This window comes from Cupressus sempervirens, chromosome 6, assembly GCF_028749045.1.
Source record: "Cupressus sempervirens isolate cs-2001-9-10 chromosome 6, ASM2874904v1, whole genome shotgun sequence".
Taxonomy (NCBI): Eukaryota; Viridiplantae; Streptophyta; class Pinopsida; order Cupressales; family Cupressaceae; genus Cupressus; species Cupressus sempervirens.
Window position 1 is genome coordinate 557418470 of NC_143123.1, and position 24005 is coordinate 557442474.

At 34.7% G+C, this 24005-nt stretch overlaps 1 protein-coding gene across 1 annotated transcript; it reads right to left on the minus strand.

Annotated features, from left to right (window-relative positions):
- Positions 1 to 17997: 17997 nt before the first annotated feature.
- LOC149553477 (transcription termination factor MTERF15, mitochondrial-like) lies at positions 17998 to 19518 on the minus strand. The gene has a single exon (XM_089788924.1). The coding sequence runs from the start codon at positions 19371 to 19373 to the stop codon at positions 18150 to 18152; it is 1224 nt and encodes a 407-aa protein (XP_089645050.1). The 5' UTR covers positions 19374 to 19518; the 3' UTR covers positions 17998 to 18149.
- Between the last annotated feature and the right edge of the window lie 4487 nt (positions 19519 to 24005).

A 24005-nucleotide genomic window follows, 5' to 3' on the forward strand; every position in this document is an offset into this window, starting at 1 on the left:
TTTATTCTTGAATATTCACAGTTTTATTTTGTTAGTCAATAATAAATAAAATGATTATTATTTTTTATTTTAATTCTATTTATTAGCAAAGAAAAGTAAAAAATAATCATACATGCAATCATTTGTACGAAGTTATTTTTTGTCTCATTGTTGGAAATTGTGATCATATATATTATATATTTTTGAAAAATTGTGTAAGACAAATTTATCGTCGAATTGAATTTATTATCAAGTTCATCCGAACTTTATAATTGTCGAACTCGAATTGAAACTAGAACCTTGTGACTTAGCCGCTAAATATGTGTGTTTGTGTCCTCTCTCTATCCCTCCCTGTGTTTGTGTTCATCCACGTGATTTGGCAGAAGGATTGGACACAATAAATGTTGTTTATGCAGATGAATTATTGCCTACACTATATGAGAATTCTCGCATCTCTTAAGACTAGTTGCCGACACAGAGAGGGATTGTGAGGCATGTTGTGGCTCTTGGTCGGTATCTTCAGAATCCATTGGCCATGGTTGCAACATTATATAGTCTTGGCAAAGAAATATTATCATTGAAGCTTCATTCACTGGAACATTTCCTTACTCCAGATGAAAAGTATGAAGCTGTTGAGCAGGTAATAGTTACAGCAACCAACTGTAGAGGCTATGAAGCGACTTGTCTTTATAAATGCTATTGCTTTTTTTAAGGGTTAGAGGGAATGGACAAGCAGCATCCGAAAACCATGTTATGGATCCATTGGATGATACTAGAATTCATCCAAAGTCATATGAATTTGCCAAGAAAATGGCTAAGGACATATATTGTGAAGAAGCTGGACATGATATAGATGATATGGATGAGGAAACACAAGAAATGGTTGTTGAGCATGTCAAAAAATATCTTGATCTGTTAAATGCCCTTGATATTGATGAATATGCTAGAAGTGTGGAGCAATGGACATCCAATAAAAAGCAGGAAACCCTTGCTGACATAAAGAGTGAATTGTTACATGGATTTCAGGATTTGAGATCGCCATATAAAGAGCCATCCCAAGATGAGGAATTTTATTTGTTGACTGGAGAAAATGAAGAGACCCTGTTAATGGGAAAAATTGTCCCCGTAGAGTCCAAAATCATCATATAATTTGTGATCTGGAATCAAGCTTGACATGAATAATATTGAAAGAGGAGCTTTTTGATGATCTAGATATAGATCCTTTAGAAAAAATTGCAGAAGGCAGCATCCTTACCTGTTGGGTGAAAACTATGACAAAAGTGAAGTACCTAGTTGAGTTAACTTGCAAAGAGAGTTCACTAAAGAATGATAACTATCAGGGTGAATAGGATAAGGATAAGGAGGTTAAGGATCCATATTTTGCAGAAGAGGATTCCATTTCACGAAGTGAACAAGAGAATGAAACCATTAAGTTCCTAACAGATAAAGAGCCAGGGGAAAGTATTATCCATCCAAGCTTGAAAGGGCCTACTCACTTGATTCTAACACTGAACATTTTCAATGGAGTTTATGCACACAAGGATATTGTGGAGGGAGGAAAAGACTAAAAGGATTTTGCTAGCTATCTTCGACTTGGAAAATACTTTCAATTGGGGAGGAGACATTTGAAGATCTTGATGAGGTCATAAATAGATATATATTCAAGAGAGGATAAGATATTTCAGTATTTCGTTCTACTGTTTGGTGAGTCATAAAACACACATCAACAGACACCTTTCTACAGATGCAGGAACACACAAGCTCCTCTCTCTCTCTCTCTCACTCTCTCCCTTTGTCCCTCCGTCCCCCCTTCTTATCTCGCACTCTCTGCCCCTCTATGTATCTCTCCCTTTTAATAAATTTATTTAGTTAGTTAATTATTCAACAAAATATGCAACTAAAATTTTACATGAAATATTATATAGGAAAAAATATACCATTTTACATTCACATACATTAAACATTGGATGATAACTTTAACAAGAAAAATGATGCTTTGTTAATAATTGCTCTTAAAAAATGTGGAATTTTGGCAACATAGATTTTACATGCAATTTAAAAAAAAAATCATGAAAATCATTAATCATATAAATCATATTTTAACATCATGAAATTCTAATAATGAATTTCACATAATTACTACAATATGAAAACTTGCTAACTTGATAGAACAATATCCATGATTTGATGGTGGTGTGAAAACACACCGTTAAACACGAAAACACTGAGAAATCCATGATGTATGCCTTTATGCCCCACATTCGATGACACACCGTTACATACGAAAACACTGAGAAATCCACGATGTATGCCCTTATGCCCCACATTCGACGGCAACCCTCTCATGCTGCTCAATCTTCCCATTACTGTTTGTATTGTTAGATGGTCAATCCTGCATATATGAACTAAACATGCTTGAAAAATTAAAACCTGATTATTTTTTTAATGGAATACACCAAGGAGTGGCATTAGAAATATTGATCGTTTACAAACACAATAAACAATCATCAGATAGCTCATTTTTTATCAGCATGTATGGTCTTGCAATATTAGCAAATCAAGAGCAATAAAAAAATACAAGAGAAAGACACTTTATCAATACTGTTGACAATCTTGTCAAGAAGCACGTACATAGGAAACCAAATTGTGAAAAAAAAAATAAGAAATTTAAAAAATATCCAAGCAAATTAGGAATATACATATAACATGGGACATAATCATGATTGTACAATCATCTACCAAAAATCCTCAATACTTTTGATAATCTTGTCAACGAGAACATACATAGGAAATCAAATAGGGACAAAAAGACAAAAAAATAAAAACATATGCAAGCAAATTAGGACTATAGATATAACATAGGACAGAATCATGAACTATACAATCATCTAGCAAATCACATTTCTATATGCTTTCAAGTTCTACAATTGAGCATTCATCATTTGCCACTCCTTGTGTATTCCACGTATGTATGGTTCAAATATAACTCTAATTAACAATGCAATGAACAACTATACCAAACGTTTACGAGATCATAAACTACGTGTTGTGAGAGATCAATGCAATACCATTAAACAAAGCCAACTAACCCTCTGGAATTATTTCACATGCCAATCGTGTGAATGCTAATGAAATGAACAACTAAACTATGTACTGACCAATGCCAATCATGTCAATGAAATGAATGACTAAACTATGCATATATCAAGTATGTATACATATGTACATACATGCGTGAACATACATATGCACAGACATACATACATACGCACATACATACATACATGTGTACATACATACGCACGTACATACATACATACGCACATACATACACACATACATACATGCTTAGCAAAATAGAAAAGATGTGCTCAATAATGATTTCCAATATAGTGTTGTGACAGATCAATGCAATACCATTACACAAAGCCAATTAACCATCTGGAATGACTTCACATGCCAATTGTGCGAATGCCAATGAAATGAACAACTATCCTGCGTATTGACCAATGCCAATCATGTCAATAAAATAGATGACTAAACTATGCATAGATCAAGTTTGTATACATACATACATACATATGCACATACATACATACGTACATACATACATGTGTGTACATACATATGCACATACATACATGCATACGTACATACATGTGTGTACATACATACATACGCATATACATACATACATGCTTAGCAAAATAGTAAAAATGTGCTCAGTAATGAGTTCCAGTATAGTGTTGTGAGAGATCAATGCAATGCATAGATCAAGTATGTATACATGCGTACATACATGTGTGTACATACATATGCACATAATACATACGTACGTACGTACGTACATACATGTGTGTACATACATACTGTTTGTTTCAAATCTGTTTAGCAAAATAGTCAATATGTGCTCACTAATGAATTCTAGTATAGTGTTGTGACAGATCAATACCACTGAAATGGACAACTAAACTTTGTAACAGTTTCTTGCCAGTAATGAGTTCTAGTATAGTGTTGTGAGAGATGAATGCAATACCATATAAATAGAGCCAATTCATAAGCTATGTGTAGATCAATGGCAATCATGGCTTTTATCTAGACATAATCAATATGTGCTCAATAATGAAATTTACAAGTATATCACTAGCTTTTATCTATACATAGCTGACCTATACATAGTTTATCATGGTTCTATTTCTATCTGCTATTTGCTTAGCATAGTCAATAGATGTGGTAACTATTTGTTTCAAATCTATTTAGCAAAATAGTCACTATGTGCTCACTAATAAATTCTAGTATGGTGCTATGAGAGATCAATACCAGTGAAATGAACAACTAAACTTTGTAACAGTGTCTGGCTGTTTGTGTCAAATCTGTTTAGCAAAATAGTCAATATGTACTCAATAATGAATTCCAATATGTGCTCATGTGATTACTTGTATATATCATAATGCCAATCATAATAGCAAAACATGGCAATCATGCTTTTATCTATACATAGTTGACATATACATAATTTATCATCGTTCAAATCTGTTTAGCAAAACAGTCCAATACATGCTGTAACAGTTTGTTTAGAATTTGTTTAACAAAATAGTAAATATATGCTCACTAATGAGTTCCAGTATAGTGTTGTGAGAGATCAATGCAATACCATTAATCAAAGTGAATCATGCCAATGAAATGAACAACTAAACTATGGATATATCAAGTATGTATAGATCCATGCAAAATCATTCAACATACTTATGACGTCGTAAACTATGTACAGATCAATGCAATACCATTAAACGCAGCCAACTCATAAACTATGTATGGATACATGGAAGATCAATGGCAATCATGGCTTTTATCTATACATAGTTGATATATACATAATTTATCATGGTTCAAATCTGTTTAGCAAAACAGTCCAATACATGTTGTAACAGTTTGTTTAGAATCTATTTAACAAAATAGTAAATATATGCTCACTAATGACTCTCAGTATAGTATTGTGAGAGATCAATGCAATACCATTAATCAAAGTGAATCATGCCAATGAAATGAACAACTGAACTATGGATATATCAAGTATGTATAGATCCATGCAAAATCACTCAACATACTTATAACGTCATAAACTATGTACAAATCAATGCAATACCATTATACGCAGCCAACTCATAAACTATGTATGGATACATGGAAGATCAATGACAATCATGGCTTTTATCTATACATAGTTGACATATACATAATTTATCATGGTTCAAATCTGTTTAGCAAAACAGTCCAATACATGTTGTAACAGTTTGTTTAGAATTTGTTTAACAAAATAGTAAATATATGCTCACTAATGAGTTCCAGTATAGTGTTGTGAGAGATCAATGCAATACCATTAATCAAAGTGAATCATGCCAATGAAATGAACAACTAAACTATGGATATATCAAGTATGTATAGATCCATGCAAAATCATTCAACATACTTATGACGTCATAAACTATGTACAAATCAATGCAATACCATTAAACGCAACCAACACATAAACTATGTATGGATACATGGAAGATCAATGACAATCATGGCTTTTATCTATACATAATTTATCATGGTTCAAATCTGTTTAGCAAAACAGCCCAATACATGTTGTAACAATTTGTTTAGAATCTGTTTAACAAAATAGTAAATATATGCTCACTAATGACTTCCAGTATAGTGCTGTGAGAGATCACTAATTAAATAGTCAAAATGTGCTCAATAATGAGTTCCAATATAGTGATGTGAGATTAATATAGTTTCAGTTTAGTGCTATTAGAGATTAATGCAAAACCATTGAATAGAGTAATCATGCAGCAGAAGTCATTGCAATCCAGTCAGTAGCTGAAATAGCTAAATGGTACCAAATGTCATTGCAATCCACTCCACTCTCTCCACCTCATCCATCATCAAGAACCCTTTGGCTCTTTCACGTTGAAGCACGAAGGTATCATGTGCTTTCACGAAAATTGCTCAACTCAATTCAGGGACAGCTTTGAGAGCAGTATATGCAGCAGTTAAAATATTATCATCTTCAGATTTATCCACTTTTACAATCTGAGGCTTAATGAGGCCATCTTTCAGTTCCTTCATAGTTTCGCATATCACATCCAATGATGCAGCCAAAGATGTTTTCTTCCTCTTTCCCCTCCTTGATGATGATGGTGGAGGAGTCCCTCTAGCACTTGCACTCGACTGATTGGAATGATATAACTCTTCATCAATATCTGGTTGGCTGTCAAGAGGTGTACCACAATTGGTATCATCCTCATCAAGCACATTAAATGCATCGTTCATAGGGTGCCCTTCTTCAGCATCAAGGGGTGTTGTAGATGCGAACCCTTCAGCAATGTCATTACTGACAATTACAGCCAACTCATTGAAATATTGGAAAGGTGACCTCTTATACATTTTTGCATTTTTCAATTCTCTCCTCTACATATAAGCATTAATAGATGGATTAGATTGTAAGTTTTTCATTATTAAAATAAGAAGGAAAAATTTCTTCAATGAAAAGAGTACAAAGATCATCCTACCTTCAAAAGGTCATCCCACACTGAATCCTCAGCATCCACAGTTTGAGTTTCTTCATTCCAAGCTAACCCACTTGTATTTTTCAAGTCCTTCATTACTTTATATCCTACTTTTCATGTTTTTAGCTTATTCTTAAAATGATCTCGTGACAGATTCGAGTTCATCGCTGCATTAAATGTCCTCTCTATCGCAGTCCACGCCTCTTTTTTAAACCCACATTCCCCTTTCCGTCCGAGATGGACTTGTTCAAGGAGCAAGTCCGATTTTGTCCACATTTTCTTCTTTGAAGAAGAAGATTTGTTGCTCACAGCGAGGGATCCATCTATATCACTCAAAGTAATGGGAGAACACGTCTGGTTCACATGATCAAATCCGTCCATGCTCATCATGAGCTCGGTATATGCCATTGTGTACTCCTTCCTGTATTTCATTTAAATTTGAAGTAGAAAATCTTTAACTATCAATTTGTAATACGTCATAATGGAACAAGGCTAACATACTGAATAGGCAAACATATTACGATTTAAAGTAATCATACAACTGAAATTGAAAGTTATTGCTCTTTAAATTTAAATAGAATGCAGCAAGCAGTAACATCAGAAAAATAGGATTTTCAACGAATTCGTTGTTCTCTTCTTACTAGTGGGCTTACGATCTTCATCATTTGGTACTCCTTGTTGTATTTCATTTAAAATTGAAGATGATAAACTTTAAATATCATTTTTTAATACATCCTAATGCAATGAGGCTAACATTTAATAAACTTGAAAGAATTTAACTGAAGATGATACACACTTTAAGCAATAATTGATGATAACACATCAACATCAAAAAAACTACCAGTAAGACAAAATGGTGATATCAATGGCAAGTAAATAGTCATGAGCCCCATTATGAAGCATGTTATTGTACTTTCTCAATGCAAAGATGTATAATAATTGTGCTTTCTTGCATTTAAATCAATGTAATCTATATTTCAAGTTGAATTGTGTATTGCAAATATGATCAACAATTTTTGTACATAATGTAGGTGTGAAATTGAAAGTTAATGTTCTTTTTATTTAATTAGAATGTAGCAAAGACTGATATCAGAATAACAAAATCACACACCATCATTGTATATGCATACATCAATTTAATCATATAAAGCACATTGCCTTCTAATAAATCATTTATTCTTGAGATCTATAATCTTCCCACATCCTATTTGCTATATCTTCTCGAAATTGGGCCCACTCATTTCTATCCTCCTGAGACAACCCATATGTCTCAAGCAGTGGCACCTCTATCCCATCACGATCATCTTCCTCTTAAATAGCTTCTTCCGATGGAAGGCCATCCTCTATCGTAATGAAATTGTGAAGTATGCAAAATGTTAAAACAATATAGGATTGTGTCATGATATCATAAGACGTTGCATGTCTTAAGATTGGAAAACGCTGCTTCAGAATACCAAATGTACGTTCTACTGCATTTCTAAGAGAGGAGTGTCGATGGTTGAACAACTCATGTGCAGAGTTTATTGGGTTTTCTCTTGACCACTCTTTCAAGTGGTAGCGTGTACACCGATAAGGAGTGAGAAATCCAGGTGCGTTTGGATATCCAGCATCCACGAGATAATATTTTCCTATATAAAGAAAGTATATTGTCAATACTTGAACCATTTAGCATAACCTTGAGTATATTAAAATGTGATTTGGCTTCCCAGGGGGAACTACAAGTGGATCTGATCTGGATAGAGCTGAGGCTAGAACACGGCTATCTGCAACAGAGCCTTCCCAACCAGCAAGGCAATACTGAAACTTACAATCAAAGGAGCAGACACCCATAACATTTTGCGATAGGTTCCCTTTTCTATCACGATATTTACCCTGTATGTCGACATCAACTCGCACTGGAATATGGGTACCGTCGATGGCTCCAATGCAATCCTATGGGATATGATACACTGATCAAATGTATGCTCAAGTAATAATAAGATAAGGACAACATTCTAGACAATAAACTTGTAATAATGTGTGATTTACCTTGAAGAATGGTTCAAAACGATTCTTCCCACTAATTTCAGGAGGAGTGTCTGGACTAGGTGGTATGAAGTAATCTCTGTGAAGGGCTAAGATAGCCATCAAAACCTTGTGGAAGTACCGACTGACTGTCTCTCCTGAGTGCCCAAAGTTATGGGCAATCTTGCGGTTCCTTAGATTGTGCCCAAGGGTGTGGAGAAATATCACTAGTTGTTCCTCTAACTTCAAGTGGATTGTATCTCTCAAGCTTCCTTTCAGCCTCAGAATACGAGCTAGAGAAAAGAAGGCTGCCCTACTCCTCCGAATCTGATCATGACAATCCACCTCATTCGAATGAATAATGTCTCTACAAAAGGAATTTCCTTTTCTTATTCGTTTACCCATTTGACTACCTTCTCGGGCTACCAGTACTTTGGCTATGCCAACAAAAGCAAAAAGAATTGTGAGAATGCGGGTGTATGTGGTCTTCCTAACTATGCTTCCTTGGACCTCTATACTCTCCATAAGATCCATCAGTGACCTGAAAGGTGGACAATTTAAACACTATCAGTTATGAAATATCAACTATCACCTATCGAGATACAACATGATTATTTGCTAGCCTCATTGCATTAAGAAGTCAATTATTTATTCAAATACAGCAAGGAGTACCAACTACCGAGGATCATAAGCCCATAAAGAACAAATTACAATGTGTCATTATACTCCACGTAATCTATCTATACCAATGAAAACATAATATTGATTCCATTTGTCTATATGTATACACACATGTATGTATATATGTATGTGCACACACATGTATGTATGCATGTATGTACGTACACACACACACATGTATGTATGCATGTACGTACGTACACACACATGTGTGTATGTGTGTATGTACATACACACACATGAATGCATGTATGTATGTATGCATGTATGTACGTACACACACACACATGTATGCATGCATTTATGTAGACACACACATGTATGTATGCATGCATGTACGTACACACACAAGTATGTATGTGTGTACGTACATACACACACATGTATGTATGCATGTACACACATGTATAAATGTACAGACACATGTATGTATGTACACATACACATGTACAAACTATAACTTGAATTTGGGCTTTTATGAATGTGTTTTAATAAATCGTCGGGTCCGCTAAAACTGAGGCTCGTCTTTTAGAAGATGAAAAGTAGCATAGTTGGCAATGGGAATAGAGTTTCTTTTTGCATTGATCTATACATAGTTTGAAATCATGGCTTTTATCTATACATAGTTTATGACCTCATAAATATGTTGAATGATTTTGCATGGATCAATACATACTTGATATATCCATAGTTTAGTTGTTCATTTCATTGGCATGATTCACTTTGATTAATGGTATTGCATTGATCTCTCACATCACTATACTGGAACTCATTGGACTATTTTGCTAAACAAATTTGAACCATGATAAACTATGTATAGGTCAACTATGTATAGATAAAAGCATGATTGTCATGTTTTGCTATTATGATTGGCACTATAATATATACAGGTAATCACATGATCACATACTGTAATTCATTATTGAGCACATATTGAGCACATATTGATCATGTATAGATAAAAGCCATAATTGCCATTGATCTATACATAGTTGATCCATACATAGTTTATGATTTGGCTCTATTTAATGGTATTGCATTCATCTCTCACAGCAGTACACTAGAACTCATTACTGGCAAGAAACTGTTACAAAGTTTAGTTGTTCATTTCACTGGTATTGATCTCTCACAACACTATACTGAAAGTCATTAGTGAGCATATATTGACTATTTTGTCAAACTGATTCTAAACAAACTGTTCTAGCATATATTGGACTGTTTTGCTAAACAGATTTGAACCATGATAAACTACGTATAGGTCAACTATGTATAGATAAAAGCCATGATTGTCATGTTTTGCTTGATTTGCACTATGATATATACAGGTAATCACATGAGCACACACTGGAATTCATTATTAAGCACATATTGAGCACATATTGATTATGTATAGATAAAAGCCATGATTGACATTGATCTATACATAGTTGATTCATACATAGTTTATGACTTGACTCTATTTAATGGTATTGCATTCATCTCTCACAGCAGTATACTAGAACTCATTACTGGCAAGAAACAGTTAGAAAGTTTAGTTATTCATTTCACTGGTATTGATCTCTCACAACACTATACTGGAATTTATTAGTCAGCACAAGTTTATGACTTGGCTCTATTTAATGGTATTTCATTCATCTCTCACAACAACATACTAGAACTCATTACTGGCAAGAAATTGTTACAAAGTTTGGTTGTTCATTTCACTGGTATTGATCTCTCACAGCACTATAGTGGAATTTATTAGTGAGCACATATTGACTATTTTGCTAAACAGATTTAAAACAAATAGCGAGAAACTGTTACAAAGTTTAATTTTTCATTTCACTGGTATTGATCTCTCATAGCACTATACTCGAATTTATTAGTGAGCACATATTGACTATTTTAAAAACAGATTTGAAACAAACAGTTACCACATATATTGACTATTTTAAAAACAGATTTGAAACAAACAGTTACGTTTGAATGAACCAAAAAAACTTTAAAAAATCCAGTATGCAAAGGTGGGTGTGAGAGGAGAACCGTTTACCGCCGCCGTTGTTCAAAGTGGAGAAGAGAAATCGCAGAAAATGCCACGGCCACAGGAAACCACGGCCACAGAAAACCCACAAGCCCAACAAACGCAGCAAACCAGAAACCCTCGCCTTCGCACAACAGAGCACGAAAACAATACAACCGTCGTCTTCCAAAAAACCCAATTTGTTCTTCCAAAAACCTAAGGCAGATTCGGCGGACCCAACGATTTATTCAAACGCATTCATAAAAACCCAAAACCTGATTTTCATTTCAACTTCCATCTATTTTTTAGAAGAAATTTCTTCCAATTTTTGAGCGAAATTGGCAGACGAAATCCGAAATCGGGTTATGCGTTTGATGAACCAAACACCACCGTTTTCTTCCATAACCCGGTTTTGGCACTAAAAACCCTATTCCGCGCCCGGTACTCCCATAACCAAACGGGGCCTAGATTACATCTGCCATATTTCAGGCAACTATTCGGCTGCCTTTGAACAGAGTGACATCGATTTCTTGCTTAATGGAGTCAATTTGCCGAGGGTTTTAAATGATGTTAGAGAAGCTCATCTATGGCGATTTGAGATATCTCTGCCCACAACACTTTATTTATGTTCTTGCCTCAACCATCAAGCTCTTTAGTACTATTTGTATATTATTAAGATTATTCATATCGTCCACCTTCAAGCCAGTTAGAAAGAAGCTGCTGGGTAGCCTAGCTATTGTTTTTATAAAGTTGTCAGAGCGGTTTTCTTGTATTCTGTTCAAATTTCTGCTGTTGGGACAGAAAAATTCTCTGGCAGAACCTTCCTGGAATAGTAGAGATATTAGATTTTCCGCATTCCATCTGAAAGCTTATGAAGTTAATTGTGCATGTTTCGTATGTAATTTAACTGTGTATGTTTTGAGAACTTCTGAATTCAATTCCTGTAATGTCTTATTCGTCGGTGCCTCTCGGTACAGATAGGGCAGGTCTTCTCATGGATTTAAAGTCATAATAATATGTTGCTTTGTTGAGATCTTTATCAGTGACTTATTTTAACAATACTGTAATCATAGACATACTTCCAACGTGATGGCCACAAATTTTGAGGCATCTTGTGTCTTGTTTATGCTTTTACTTTTTGTAGGTGAAGGTTCACCAGGCACTTACAAATTTACAACTAGTATAGATATTTTAAATTAATCTATTTAAAGAAATGTCGATAGATATTCACTACAAAAGAATTAAAATTTACTTTACTACACCCAAAACTATTTATATTTCTTTTATCTTCATTTACTTTTTTGCACTAACCTAAACTTTTTATTTTAATTTCTAAAAAAAATTGATGATTTATATCTTGTAAGATCTAAATATTATAAATTTTAAAAAATATTTAATGTGATGTTTATTGAATTATTTGTAAAAATACATTTTGTTTACAAATTTACAATCACAATATCTGAGAGAAATACACATTTTGATTATCCTCTGATGGATGTGTATTGTGGATGCCCTGTTCCAAAGTTCAAGTTTTGCCAAAATCTGGAAGATCTTGTCAACGATTGTGAAGATTGGCTATACATGTGCCAATTGCATTTTCTTGAAAGTCTTCAAGGCCCTCTAACAAACCCATTTTGTGCATTTCCAGTAATCATTGCAGTGCAGGAAACTGCATTTTGTGTAAATGTTTACCAAGGCACTTGCAAGTACAACATTCTAGGATAATCCACTTTCAATAATGTCTTGCTAATGCCAATGCCCTCTCGAGAATCTCCCATTTTAGTGCAGGCCAAAGGATGCTGGCAAATGTTGTGGAGAATAGCTTTTACAGCTACCAAATGCATTTGGTTATGAGTTTTCAAGGCCTTTTCGCAATTTCATTTCGTGCATATCTTTCAATCGTCTGTGTCATAAACAAAAGAATACACCAGAATGTAGAGGATGACAATGTTTTCTTCCAAGTTGCTAACAATTTGCACAGTTGGACAGTTATCATTGACAGGGGGTTTGATCTCGCAGGCTTTAGTGGTGGCCTGTTTTGTTGAATAGCAAAATTTAAGTTTTGCTCATCTCAGTTATTACATTTTTAGTCCCTGCCCTGCTTATAAGGCAGGGAACTAATGTTCCCATTAGCTCCAAATTTCTATCGGTATTAATTTTTGCACGAAGACACTAATGTCATATATGAAACTTTGTAAGGATTGATTTTTAAAATCAATTATGACTCTTTAATTCTGATTATCTGATTGGACCGACAGCACTTTCCTGAGGTTTATTTGAATTTTTATGACAAAAAATTCAGAAAATCTGAAGGAGTAATAAATGAATCTCATTTATTATTTGTTAGGCTCTACTGTACATTCATCTACGGCAGCTTTCATTCAGTGGACGATCAGTCACATTAGCATATTATGCTTTTTATGGTGACAATAAATCAACTCCAAATTTTGTATTTCTGGCAAAAATAATGTCAATGCAATATATGATTTTGTTCCAACTTTTTTATATTTTTGCATTTTCAGGAAATCAAAAAAAACACATTCATCCACCAACGAATATGTTATTAATAACATATTTTAAGTTTTGATGTAAAAAAGAATGAGAAATGTAAAATAAAAATATTTTTGAATGATATTACAGGTTACCTACACAATATTTTTTAACATTCTAAAAATTATTTTTACATAAATCAATAATATATGAAGCAAAGCATTTATTTATAATTTTTTAAATAAAATATAAAAGAAGATTATTATGTATTTGATATGTATATTTGATAAGTAGATTATGAATTTTAATAGATTATTTAACTATCACATCATAATTTAAAGCTTAATATAAAGACTATTGACAATTATTTTTACTTATAAATACTATATATTTGATATTGTATTAATAATATTATTATTTTATAAATATAATATTTACCAATTATTTATGGGACATGCTAATCTCCATCCAAAATGCACTAAAGACATTTTTTCTTTTTCTAGATTCATGAAAACATAGTGAACTTTTTCCAAATTTTTTGTTGTTTTCGACTACAAACTATGCAGATCATGAAGATCAAATTTGAAATTTTCAGAAAAATCTATGATGTTTTTGATTTTTTGAAAATTGGTCAACAATACAGTTTGGATGGAGGATATATATACAATCACAACTACATCGGTGAAGACTTCAAAGACAAATCTCTATATCGCAGAAAGCTCTTGTTTCATTAATGAAAATTTTGAAATAGAATCTTTAAGAAAAGACAACTAATCTAAAGGTTTTTCGAAGTAACTAGAGAAGTTTAGCAAAAGGAAGTCAAAGTCAACATGTGGAAGAGTAGATAATAGTAATAAAATATAAAAATAAATACAATTGAGAACAGGAAATTTGAGGAACTTAGCTCTAGTAGCTTAGATGTTGAACATGCATTGCATTTATTCACTATTCTAATTTCACAGCGCTATGCCTACAACAGCATCTTGATCAAAATCCATATTGTGCTGCTCTCAATCAAACTTTTACATCCATGCGACATTATTGAACTCTAGTAAATGCACCTCTGCTATAGAAACAATGTGGGGATGGGGGGATTGGAAGAGGACATTTTAAAGTTTATAACAAGAACTACCAAAATGCCTAGCTTTCAAAATCACTGACACAAGAAACATGTGGAATCAATGGAAATGTGGAAAAAGAAAAGCAGCTTTGGAATCTTTTTTAAATAAATAGTATATAGAAAATCAACAAGATGGTCATCAGAGACTTCACTCTTTAAGAAAGCAACACAAACATCTACTTTTACTAGGATCGGCAGTTTATATAACTCGCAGAGATCATGAACAGTGAACGATTTTAACATTTCTATGAATTGTCACAATTTGTTGAAATGAAAACCATACAGACTAATAGTTGAGGAGGGATCTAAATCTGGCAAAAAAGGCTTTACTCTCCAAAAATGGCTCTTTCTCAACAGTCAAGTATTTAGCCTCACCATTCTTTAACACCTCACAACTTTTCAACACCTCTGCTGCAAACTTATTTTTCTTTGCTTAGATATTATTGCATGCCTCACATTCCTCCAACATGCATCATAACTCTTCCAGCTCAATCTCTAACATTTTGCAACTCATCTTATTGGTCCTTTGTTATCTTCTTCCTCTACCTTTGTCTTACTCTTCCTTCCAACTTGGTTATCCTCTTTTTCACATCATGATATCTTTCCATAATTCTTTTTCGTATTATAATAGCATTCCATATCTCCTTTTCACATCATGATACCATTCCATATTTGCATGCACAGACAAAAACCAAATACACAGTTCCAACTAATTCTTGTCAGCTTAACGTATATCACCATATTCTCTCCCTATCCAACATATCAACACAGGGAGACTCGATAGGCTTTTGACAACTATAGTGGTTATGGAAGGAAGGGAATCATTCACTGTGCCCGCCAACTAATAAGCCAGATCAAAGAGAAAGTAAGCCACCACAATATATCAAGTAAAACAACAGTGACAGAATATATTAATTATTAACAAATAAAAGGGCTTACACAAGTCTCTGCACAAAACAAAACTTGCTCTTTCCCTCCTTGCTTTCAAATCACCTCTTCCTAAGCTATCTCCTACTTCATTCTTCATCAAGATCAGTTGAAAATGCATGTACTTCACTTGAACTGCAATCATTAGAATGTCGCTTTCTTTCTAAAGGAAAATGTGAAGGCTCAACTTCAAAAAGGTTGTGTTATGCATGCCACACCATATCACACTATGTTGAGCACCATGCCCAATCTGCATAATACCCACAGCACTATCAAATTTGTGTCTCCTTTTATGTTGAATGCTTGTTCAGTAACCTTAACTCAGAACTAACAAAATTCTAATATATAAATAGATTTTTAACTTTTCCTGACTCAGCAGTCTCAAACGCAGACTTCTGACCTAGTCAAATGCAGACTTGTATTGCTCTTGATCTTGTTTATATGTAGCCTCAAACGATTTACCATCTTCTTTTCCATTGCCCTCCTTTCCATTAAATCTTCATGCCAACTGGTCTTGATTTGCTCTGTCAGTGGGGAACATTGACATATATCTTTGGCCCCTACTATTATCCTCTTCCCATAACAGCTGCTTCTCAAGACTTAATCTCCGTACAATTCATTGATAATGACAATATCCTTTTTACCTACAATTCATTGATAATGACAATATCCTTTTTACCTAAGCCTCATATTGTATTCACAACAACTTCGCTGCCAATGACTGACTGAACAGAAATCAATGAATATTTCTTAAAAAATCTTCTTTTTGCTCTGATACCAAACTGATGTAGAACTCAAAATTTAAAAAACCTTTCAAAATACATGCAGAGAGAAATTGAAGAGCATTCACTGCATAGCACCAGAGAGATACAATTATAAGCAAGGGTTAATGGTGCATAGTTAATAGCACTTAAAAACAGCAAGGGGAATGCAGAAGATATGTTTCCATTAACATAGAAAAATATTTACAAAACCCAAACTTCCCTGCCTGTTCCCCTTCCACCGATACAAATATTCAGTTGAACGTACCCCTTCTTTGCTCACAAAACCACCCCCCTCATAACAGAACATTAACTCTCTATTTTTAGTAATACTAATCATGTAATAGTTGCTTCCCACCAAATTGAGCCATTATTTGCAAGATTTGTCACCTGAATCTGAGGTATCCATTTAATTATGCTCCTGATTTGTAGGTGTGTCAGTTTCCATCACCAAGCATCTGTGGTAGACTTACAAAGTCCTGTGCTGAACCAGAAGCAGCAAAATTTTATGTCTTGACTCAGTCAGCACATAAATTTTGAAACAAAATCGCAGTATCTTCTACATTTCTGTGCTTTTCATCGAACTCCACTGACACTAAATCAATCTCAAGTCATCTTGTTTCAAAATGGCAAGAGCAATATTAAAAAACCTGAACACTCAAACATAAAGCCCTCATCATCATTTTCATAACTTATTTAGATCGTCAACAATTTGTTTAATCCATTAAGTATCTCAAATTCATTATATCGTGAGCACTTTCTTGAATTGGGAATCTGCTACATGCACACAGCAACCTGTTCATTCAATTTTAATTGAAAGGATTTGCACTTTCAATACATGTCATTGATGTTACTCTGAATTGCAAACAACTAGAATCAAATTTATCTATGAATACATTTTTAAATTGTTGTGCCAGAGCTTGAGCTTGATCCGGTAAGGCCTAGTCCCAAACCATTTCTTAACCAAGTTTGAAGTGTTCGAACTCATAACGTTTTCTGATGCTATTACTGATGAACTTTCCCTATATATGGAAAAGCCTAATGATTTGATTTACTGATTTCATGTATTTTATACTTTCGATACATGTCATTGACGTTACTGTGAATTGGAACATGTTTATTTTTCATTTGTTGTGTCAAAGCTTGAGCTTGACCTGGTCGGGCTTAGTCCCAAACTATACTTTAAAGCATTTCTTAAAAGACTTCCAACTAGTAACGTTTTCTGGTGATATAACCGATGAACTTCCACTATAAATGGAAAAGCCAATTTTTTTTGTTTACTAATTTCATGTATTCTTGAAGAATTGGCTCTGGTGTCCTAAATAGTACGACACCAAACTCATAATCACATCTTATCCAAACATGTAAGTATCGTAAAACTTTTTTCTCAACATTATGTATGGTTGTTCACTCCTTGCACTAGCAGAATACCATTTGGAATATAATAGTAAAATTTCTGAGATGATTTCCAGATGGAACAAATTTATGAGAATATTAACCAGTTACATTACAGTTAATGGCTGTACCGCTAGCAAGTGGCTCGTTTTTACAATTTGATTATTACAATGCATACCTTGCATGAAGAGCAACTAGATGGGAAGGGCTTGCCTGCCTTCTTTCAAATACTCGATCAGTTAATTTGTTGTGGTTTCTGAATCCCGACTCTCACCTTGTCCATCCAACATTATGTTTTTTGTTGAGCTCTTTGAGCGGCTGGGGGCATTGGAGATGACATTTTCATAAATTGCCCACAATGTTTTAGACTCGGAATGCCCTTCTATAATTTTGCTAATAAACTTTATCTCTGTCATCGTCAATACGTTCAAAAGAGACAGCTCAAGGGAATTGATGGATTTGACTTTCTGCCAAACCACAAACCTGGGCCTCATAGTCTTATCCAAATTGAGTTGTAGTAACTTATGATGCTTAACTACATAATTTGCAGGGAGCTCCATGTTATTAACTATAAAGTTCATTTTTTCACGAACACTTTCCTTGGAGAGAGGAAGAATTAGAGGGCAAGCTCGCACCAGCAGCCAGACTTCTTCAGGCAAGAGTCCGCAGAGTTTGAAATTCTCTATCTTGCCCTCTAACGTTTCCATGCGGTTCAAGGCAACTACACTCACAATATATTTATACAATTTGCTCCCTTTCTCAAGGCCAGTCTTGTTGATGATGTCCACTTGTGCAGGCGTTAAAGATGTGCGTGCGAGAACATACGGAAGGACCTTTAAGAAGCTTACGAGCTCCGTCCCAGAGAAACCCCATCCTTCCCAGAAAGCAAGCGAGGGCTTCAGGGTCTTCTCCAAGCTACAATTAACAAGTCGCGGAGCTCTTGTTAGGGCTTTGACGACAGCATCCTGGGACTGAAATACATTCTTCAGAAACTCCATCTTGGCAGGAAGGTCGTTCACGCGGCTACGACACAAGATGCTGCCATTAGAAGTCAAAAGTTTGGCCAAATTTCGACCCACAAAACCAAAATCTTCCAGCATTTTAACCCTAGGTTCCATCGTTTTCTCTGTATATCCTACAATTTCGGGCCGAATCCTCATCATATTGGCAATTTGGACTTCAGTGAAGTCCCGCTTTTTAAAGAAATGAAAAACCTGTTCTACCTTGTTGAGGTCTCGAAGCTTCTGCAGTTGGGGAGCTGACTTCAACATCCGAGTGATGTCGGCCTCAGACATGTTCAGTTTGGAGGAGGCAAATTGTGAGAAGAGGGTCTGCGAACGAGCTTCCGCTGAGAAAGCATTACGAAGATGGAATAGGTTTATTAAAAATAGTGGGCAGCAGAAATTGAAGTTCATGGGAGCTGCTGCAACGAATAATCTGCGGCTTGACGAGTTCTTCATCATGCGAGTTTCTGCAACAACACAAGATTAGCTTAGGGTTTGCACAAATTTTTTTCTTCTCGTTGAGCAACGAATCTGATAAGAACTGAATCGCGGGTATGATTGGTCGGTAAACGGCACTGGTTAGGGCATAATTCATTAAATTTTGGAATTAAGTTTTTATTTTTTATTTGACTAATAAAAAGCTCAAGCTAATCAGAGGCCACCAAAAAAAACAAAAAAAAAACGATAATGGGGCATAGCTAGAATGGTATATGCCATATCACCATGACATGGCATGATAAGATAGGTTGTACGTCACATGATGGGATGTGGACGGAGAAAACCAGAAGCCTTAACAATGTACGGTAGACGGTCATCCATCATTGCACCATAAACTATGTGGTTAAGAAGATTCCAGCTAATGGGAAATGCGTTGGAAAGAAAATTAAAAAATCGGTTGAAATAGCCATGACATGTTAACAAGCAATGAATTTTGTACTTTCAACAAAACATCGGGGGAACCATGTGGTGGCTCATTGGACACGAACCAAGGGCGAACCACGTGTGTAGTTTTTACGATTTCGTTGCAGATGATTAGGAATGCGATGTTGAAAGAGATTAATTATCTTCCATTATGTTATATGTTGTGTTGCCCAGTTTGTTTCAAGCTCCCCTTGTTTTAGGGGGATTTGGAGAGAAAGTGGCAATAGGTATTGGTGGACTACAAAAGCTTGCCAGCCAACAGGGGACACAGGATAACCAAGGAAAGTATTTGCACTTAATAATGATTTTAAGTTTGCCATAATTTTTAAGCTACAAATCAAGAGGATGATAAAAAAAGGTTGTCAAGCTATATTTCAAGGGTTTTAGATTCTAAAGCTTCTTAAAACCAAGTTTTTAGTTCCACATAAGCTTTGATCCAACATTTCTCTGTGAACGTATGTTTTTGAAAAGAGTATACTTTTATGTTATTGTGTTTGTGTGTTGCCCATGCACCATGTCATTGCTTTGTTTCAGAACAGACGGGTCCATTTTTACTCTATTTTTGTAACCTTTTTAATTTTCATCAAATTCAATATTTATCTGTCAAAGAATGTTTCATATAAGGTGTATCATTTTCTAATGTCCTATTTTCCTATTGTTCATGTACCATGCCATGTTTTCGAAAGAACAAATAGTCCCCCTTTCGAGAGAAGGGTTTTAAGTTGGGGAGCTTTATTTCTAGGGTTTCAAATATTCTTAAAACCATGGTATATGTTTTTAATAGGGTGTGAAGCTCCAATAAAATTCTCTATGAATGAATATTTCATTAGCAGTGCATCATTTTTTGTGGGTTTTTACTCATGTACCATGTCAGTTTTTGCATCAAGATAGATGGATCTTTGTAGATTGCAATGTCTATTTATGTATGGCCATGTCATTGTCTAGCAAGAATCGTCAAAAATTTACTATTTTTGTGATGCAAACGATGTAGCTATTTGGCTGATAATAATCAGTACTTCCATCCACATTGAATTTTATTGCTTACCATGAATTGTGTCATTATTAAAAAGTCTTCTCAAATTGCATTGTCCCCATTTTTGGGTAAGAATGTTGTCAGCTATATATAATGTTGACTGAGTATGGTTTATTAACAATACAAACAATTAGACAATTAGTTTATATTATGTTTTGTATATGATCTCCACATCTTCTTTGTGACACTTGTGAACCACCTCCTTTGGAGCTACTGGTATGACGTGGCTCTCCACATGTTGTTGCTGCAACTCTTGATCTTTTGACGAACAAATTTCTTGGTGTCTACGGATATGCAAAACTTTTCCACTAATCGCAAAAATTATCTTCATTGTATTTGTCTTGCTCTATTGCAATAATATAAATAGGTTGATAGACAACCTCATGCATATTGGCATGTTCTTCCTTGAGCATAGAATTGTCCTTGGGGTCCTCTTTCTTATCCTCTGTATCATGGAGAACTTCATATTCTTCCAGTTCTCGGTCCATCTCATGCTTCCTATTAATCTCATCAAGCTACCTATCCTGCACCAGCAACTACTCACTTTGTTCATGATGCCTCATGTCCATTTGCCTATTCCTTTCATGTAGCTTCAAGTCAATCAGGCTCTAGAATCCCAGTATCATATCTTCAAGCCTTTTACATGGGGATGTTGGGACTCATGGAGTAGAGGAAGGAGGATGGTAAGGATTTTAAGCATATTGGCTATGTCGTCTTGAGGTTGAGATTGGTATTGATAGTTTGAGTAGCATTTTAGTGGCTAGGTTCATTGCTTATTTGATGTCGTGTTTTCCTATTGTTCATGTACCATGTCATGTTTTTGAAAGAACAGATAGCTCCCCTTTTGAGAGAAGGGTGTCTTAGTTGTCGAGCTTTATTTCTAGGGTTTCAAACTGTAAAGATTATTAAAACAAAGGTCTTTGTTTTTAATAGGGTTTAGAGCTCCAACAAAATTATCTATGAATTAATGTTTCATTAGTAACACATTATTTTTTGTTGATTTTTACCCATGTACCATGTCAGTTTTTGTGTCAAGATAGATAGATCTTTTTGAGACTTGGGGTTTCATCATTTATCACTAGGGATTTAAACTCTAATGTTTCTTAAAGCCATGGTGTGCTTTTTATCCATGGTTTGAAGCTCTAACATTTTGTTGTCAACAAATGATTCATAAACATCACATTATGCTCTGGTGTTGTGTTTTCCTACATGCTTCTATTTTGGTTTTCGTCACTACTAGATGTCTTTTTTTAATCACATTGTGTTGCAAATTGCAATGTCTATTTATCTATGGTCCTGTCATTGTCTAGCAGGAAAAATATTGGCCTTGCAAGTTTCTCCTCAAAATGTTTCTATTGTTTCTCCCCCTATTCTTCTTCTTGGGAGATAGGCTTGATATGTCATCTCTTCCTCTTGTCAAGCTATCTCTTGTTTCCTCTCAATCTCATCGAGCCACCTATACCTGGCTGGCAACTAGTGAATTTTTTCATGAAACCTCATGTCCAACGTCATCAAACTTCAAGTCAGTCTTCCTTTGGAATTCCAACATCATAACTTCAATCCTTTTTATATTGGGATGTTGGGACTGGTGGAGTGGGTAAAGGGGGATGGAAAGGATTTTGAGCATATTGGCTATAGCCATTGTGTGGTAGAGATTGGTATTGATAATATTAGGGCTCAGGAATATCATTTTCTTTATATGGGGAGGGAATAGTAGTTGTTTCTATGGAGTGTGTCCATGATTAGAACTTCATAAAAGATCAGAAAACTTGTAAGGAATGGAAACTACTTTAACAAGCTAGTTAATGGCTTTGTTTAATTTCTTTCGTTGTTAGTGCTTGTATTGTTGTCACTTAGATAGCGCCCTTATGCTGAAAAGTAACTTCCACCAATCTAGTGAGACATGAGTTGATCCTTGGCCTATGGGTATGCCATGTTAAGAATCAACCTCTAGTATAAAGGGTTGGCTTCCCTTCAATCACTTCTCAAAACTTCAATTAGAATTGATAGGAAAAGAGATAGAGAGAATGCATTTAACATTAGTTGATATTAAACTAAGGTGATTCACCAATGTTATGAAGGTAATGCAACTTTGAAGGGAAAAATAACAACTAAAATGAATATAACAGCTTGATCACAGAAAAAACCCTAGTAACATTAAGTGCATGAAATGTAAAAAAGTGTGGGATTTAAAAGAAGGAAACTTGTTCACAATTTCTAAACCAAGATTACACACAAATTACATTTATTTTCTAAAATTATCTCTCACATGCCTCATAAACACTTAACTTTTAAGTCAAGGATTTGTAAAAAATCACAACTTAAAGCTAACAACACTTAGAAGACAAATGAAAAATTAGATATAATACCAAAGAGGATCATTGCTGCATATTTATTTAGGAGGAGCCAACATGCTTAAAACTACATCACAAAATGGGACTTGAGCTACAAAACACCATCTCTTTAAGGAGATAGAATGAAAGAGCCAGCTGAAAAATACCAAAGAGAGGGGTATAAATAGGTTCGAAACCCAAAATTGCATCATTCCCTCAAACTTGGAACATATTCAATGACTTGCATCTATTAATGCATGTAGCTTCAGTCTGACATTACTGTGAGAAGCACATATGCATGTATATATATATACTGGCTCTTGGTCTTCTTGAAGCCAGCAAATATTTGAACTTGGATGCCCACAGAGTTTGATGAAATGCCTTGGAAGGCTGATGTTAGTGAGAAAAGATCCAAATTCTCACTGAACAAATATTTAAATGGCTACCAGTGGACTTATGTAGATGAATTTATGTCTCACCATGCATGCCAAAAACTCTTGACACAAAAGTTATCACGCATGAACTACATGTTATCCCATAGAAGCTATACATAAAATGGAAACAACCTCCAAGTGTGGGATATGTGCTTTGATGTTGAATCTCTAGAGAAGGTTAGCTTCATTAAAATTGTGACCACAAAACTTGTAGGAAGGGCAAGTACTTTATTAAGTCAATCAACAACTTTGTTTAATTTCATTTTGTTGTAAATGCATGTACATAGTAGGGTATGCTTTTTCAATTTCCAAGAAGTGCATGTACACAACCTTTCCCTCTAGATCTTTTGCCTTTTTGCTCAGGTTGCAG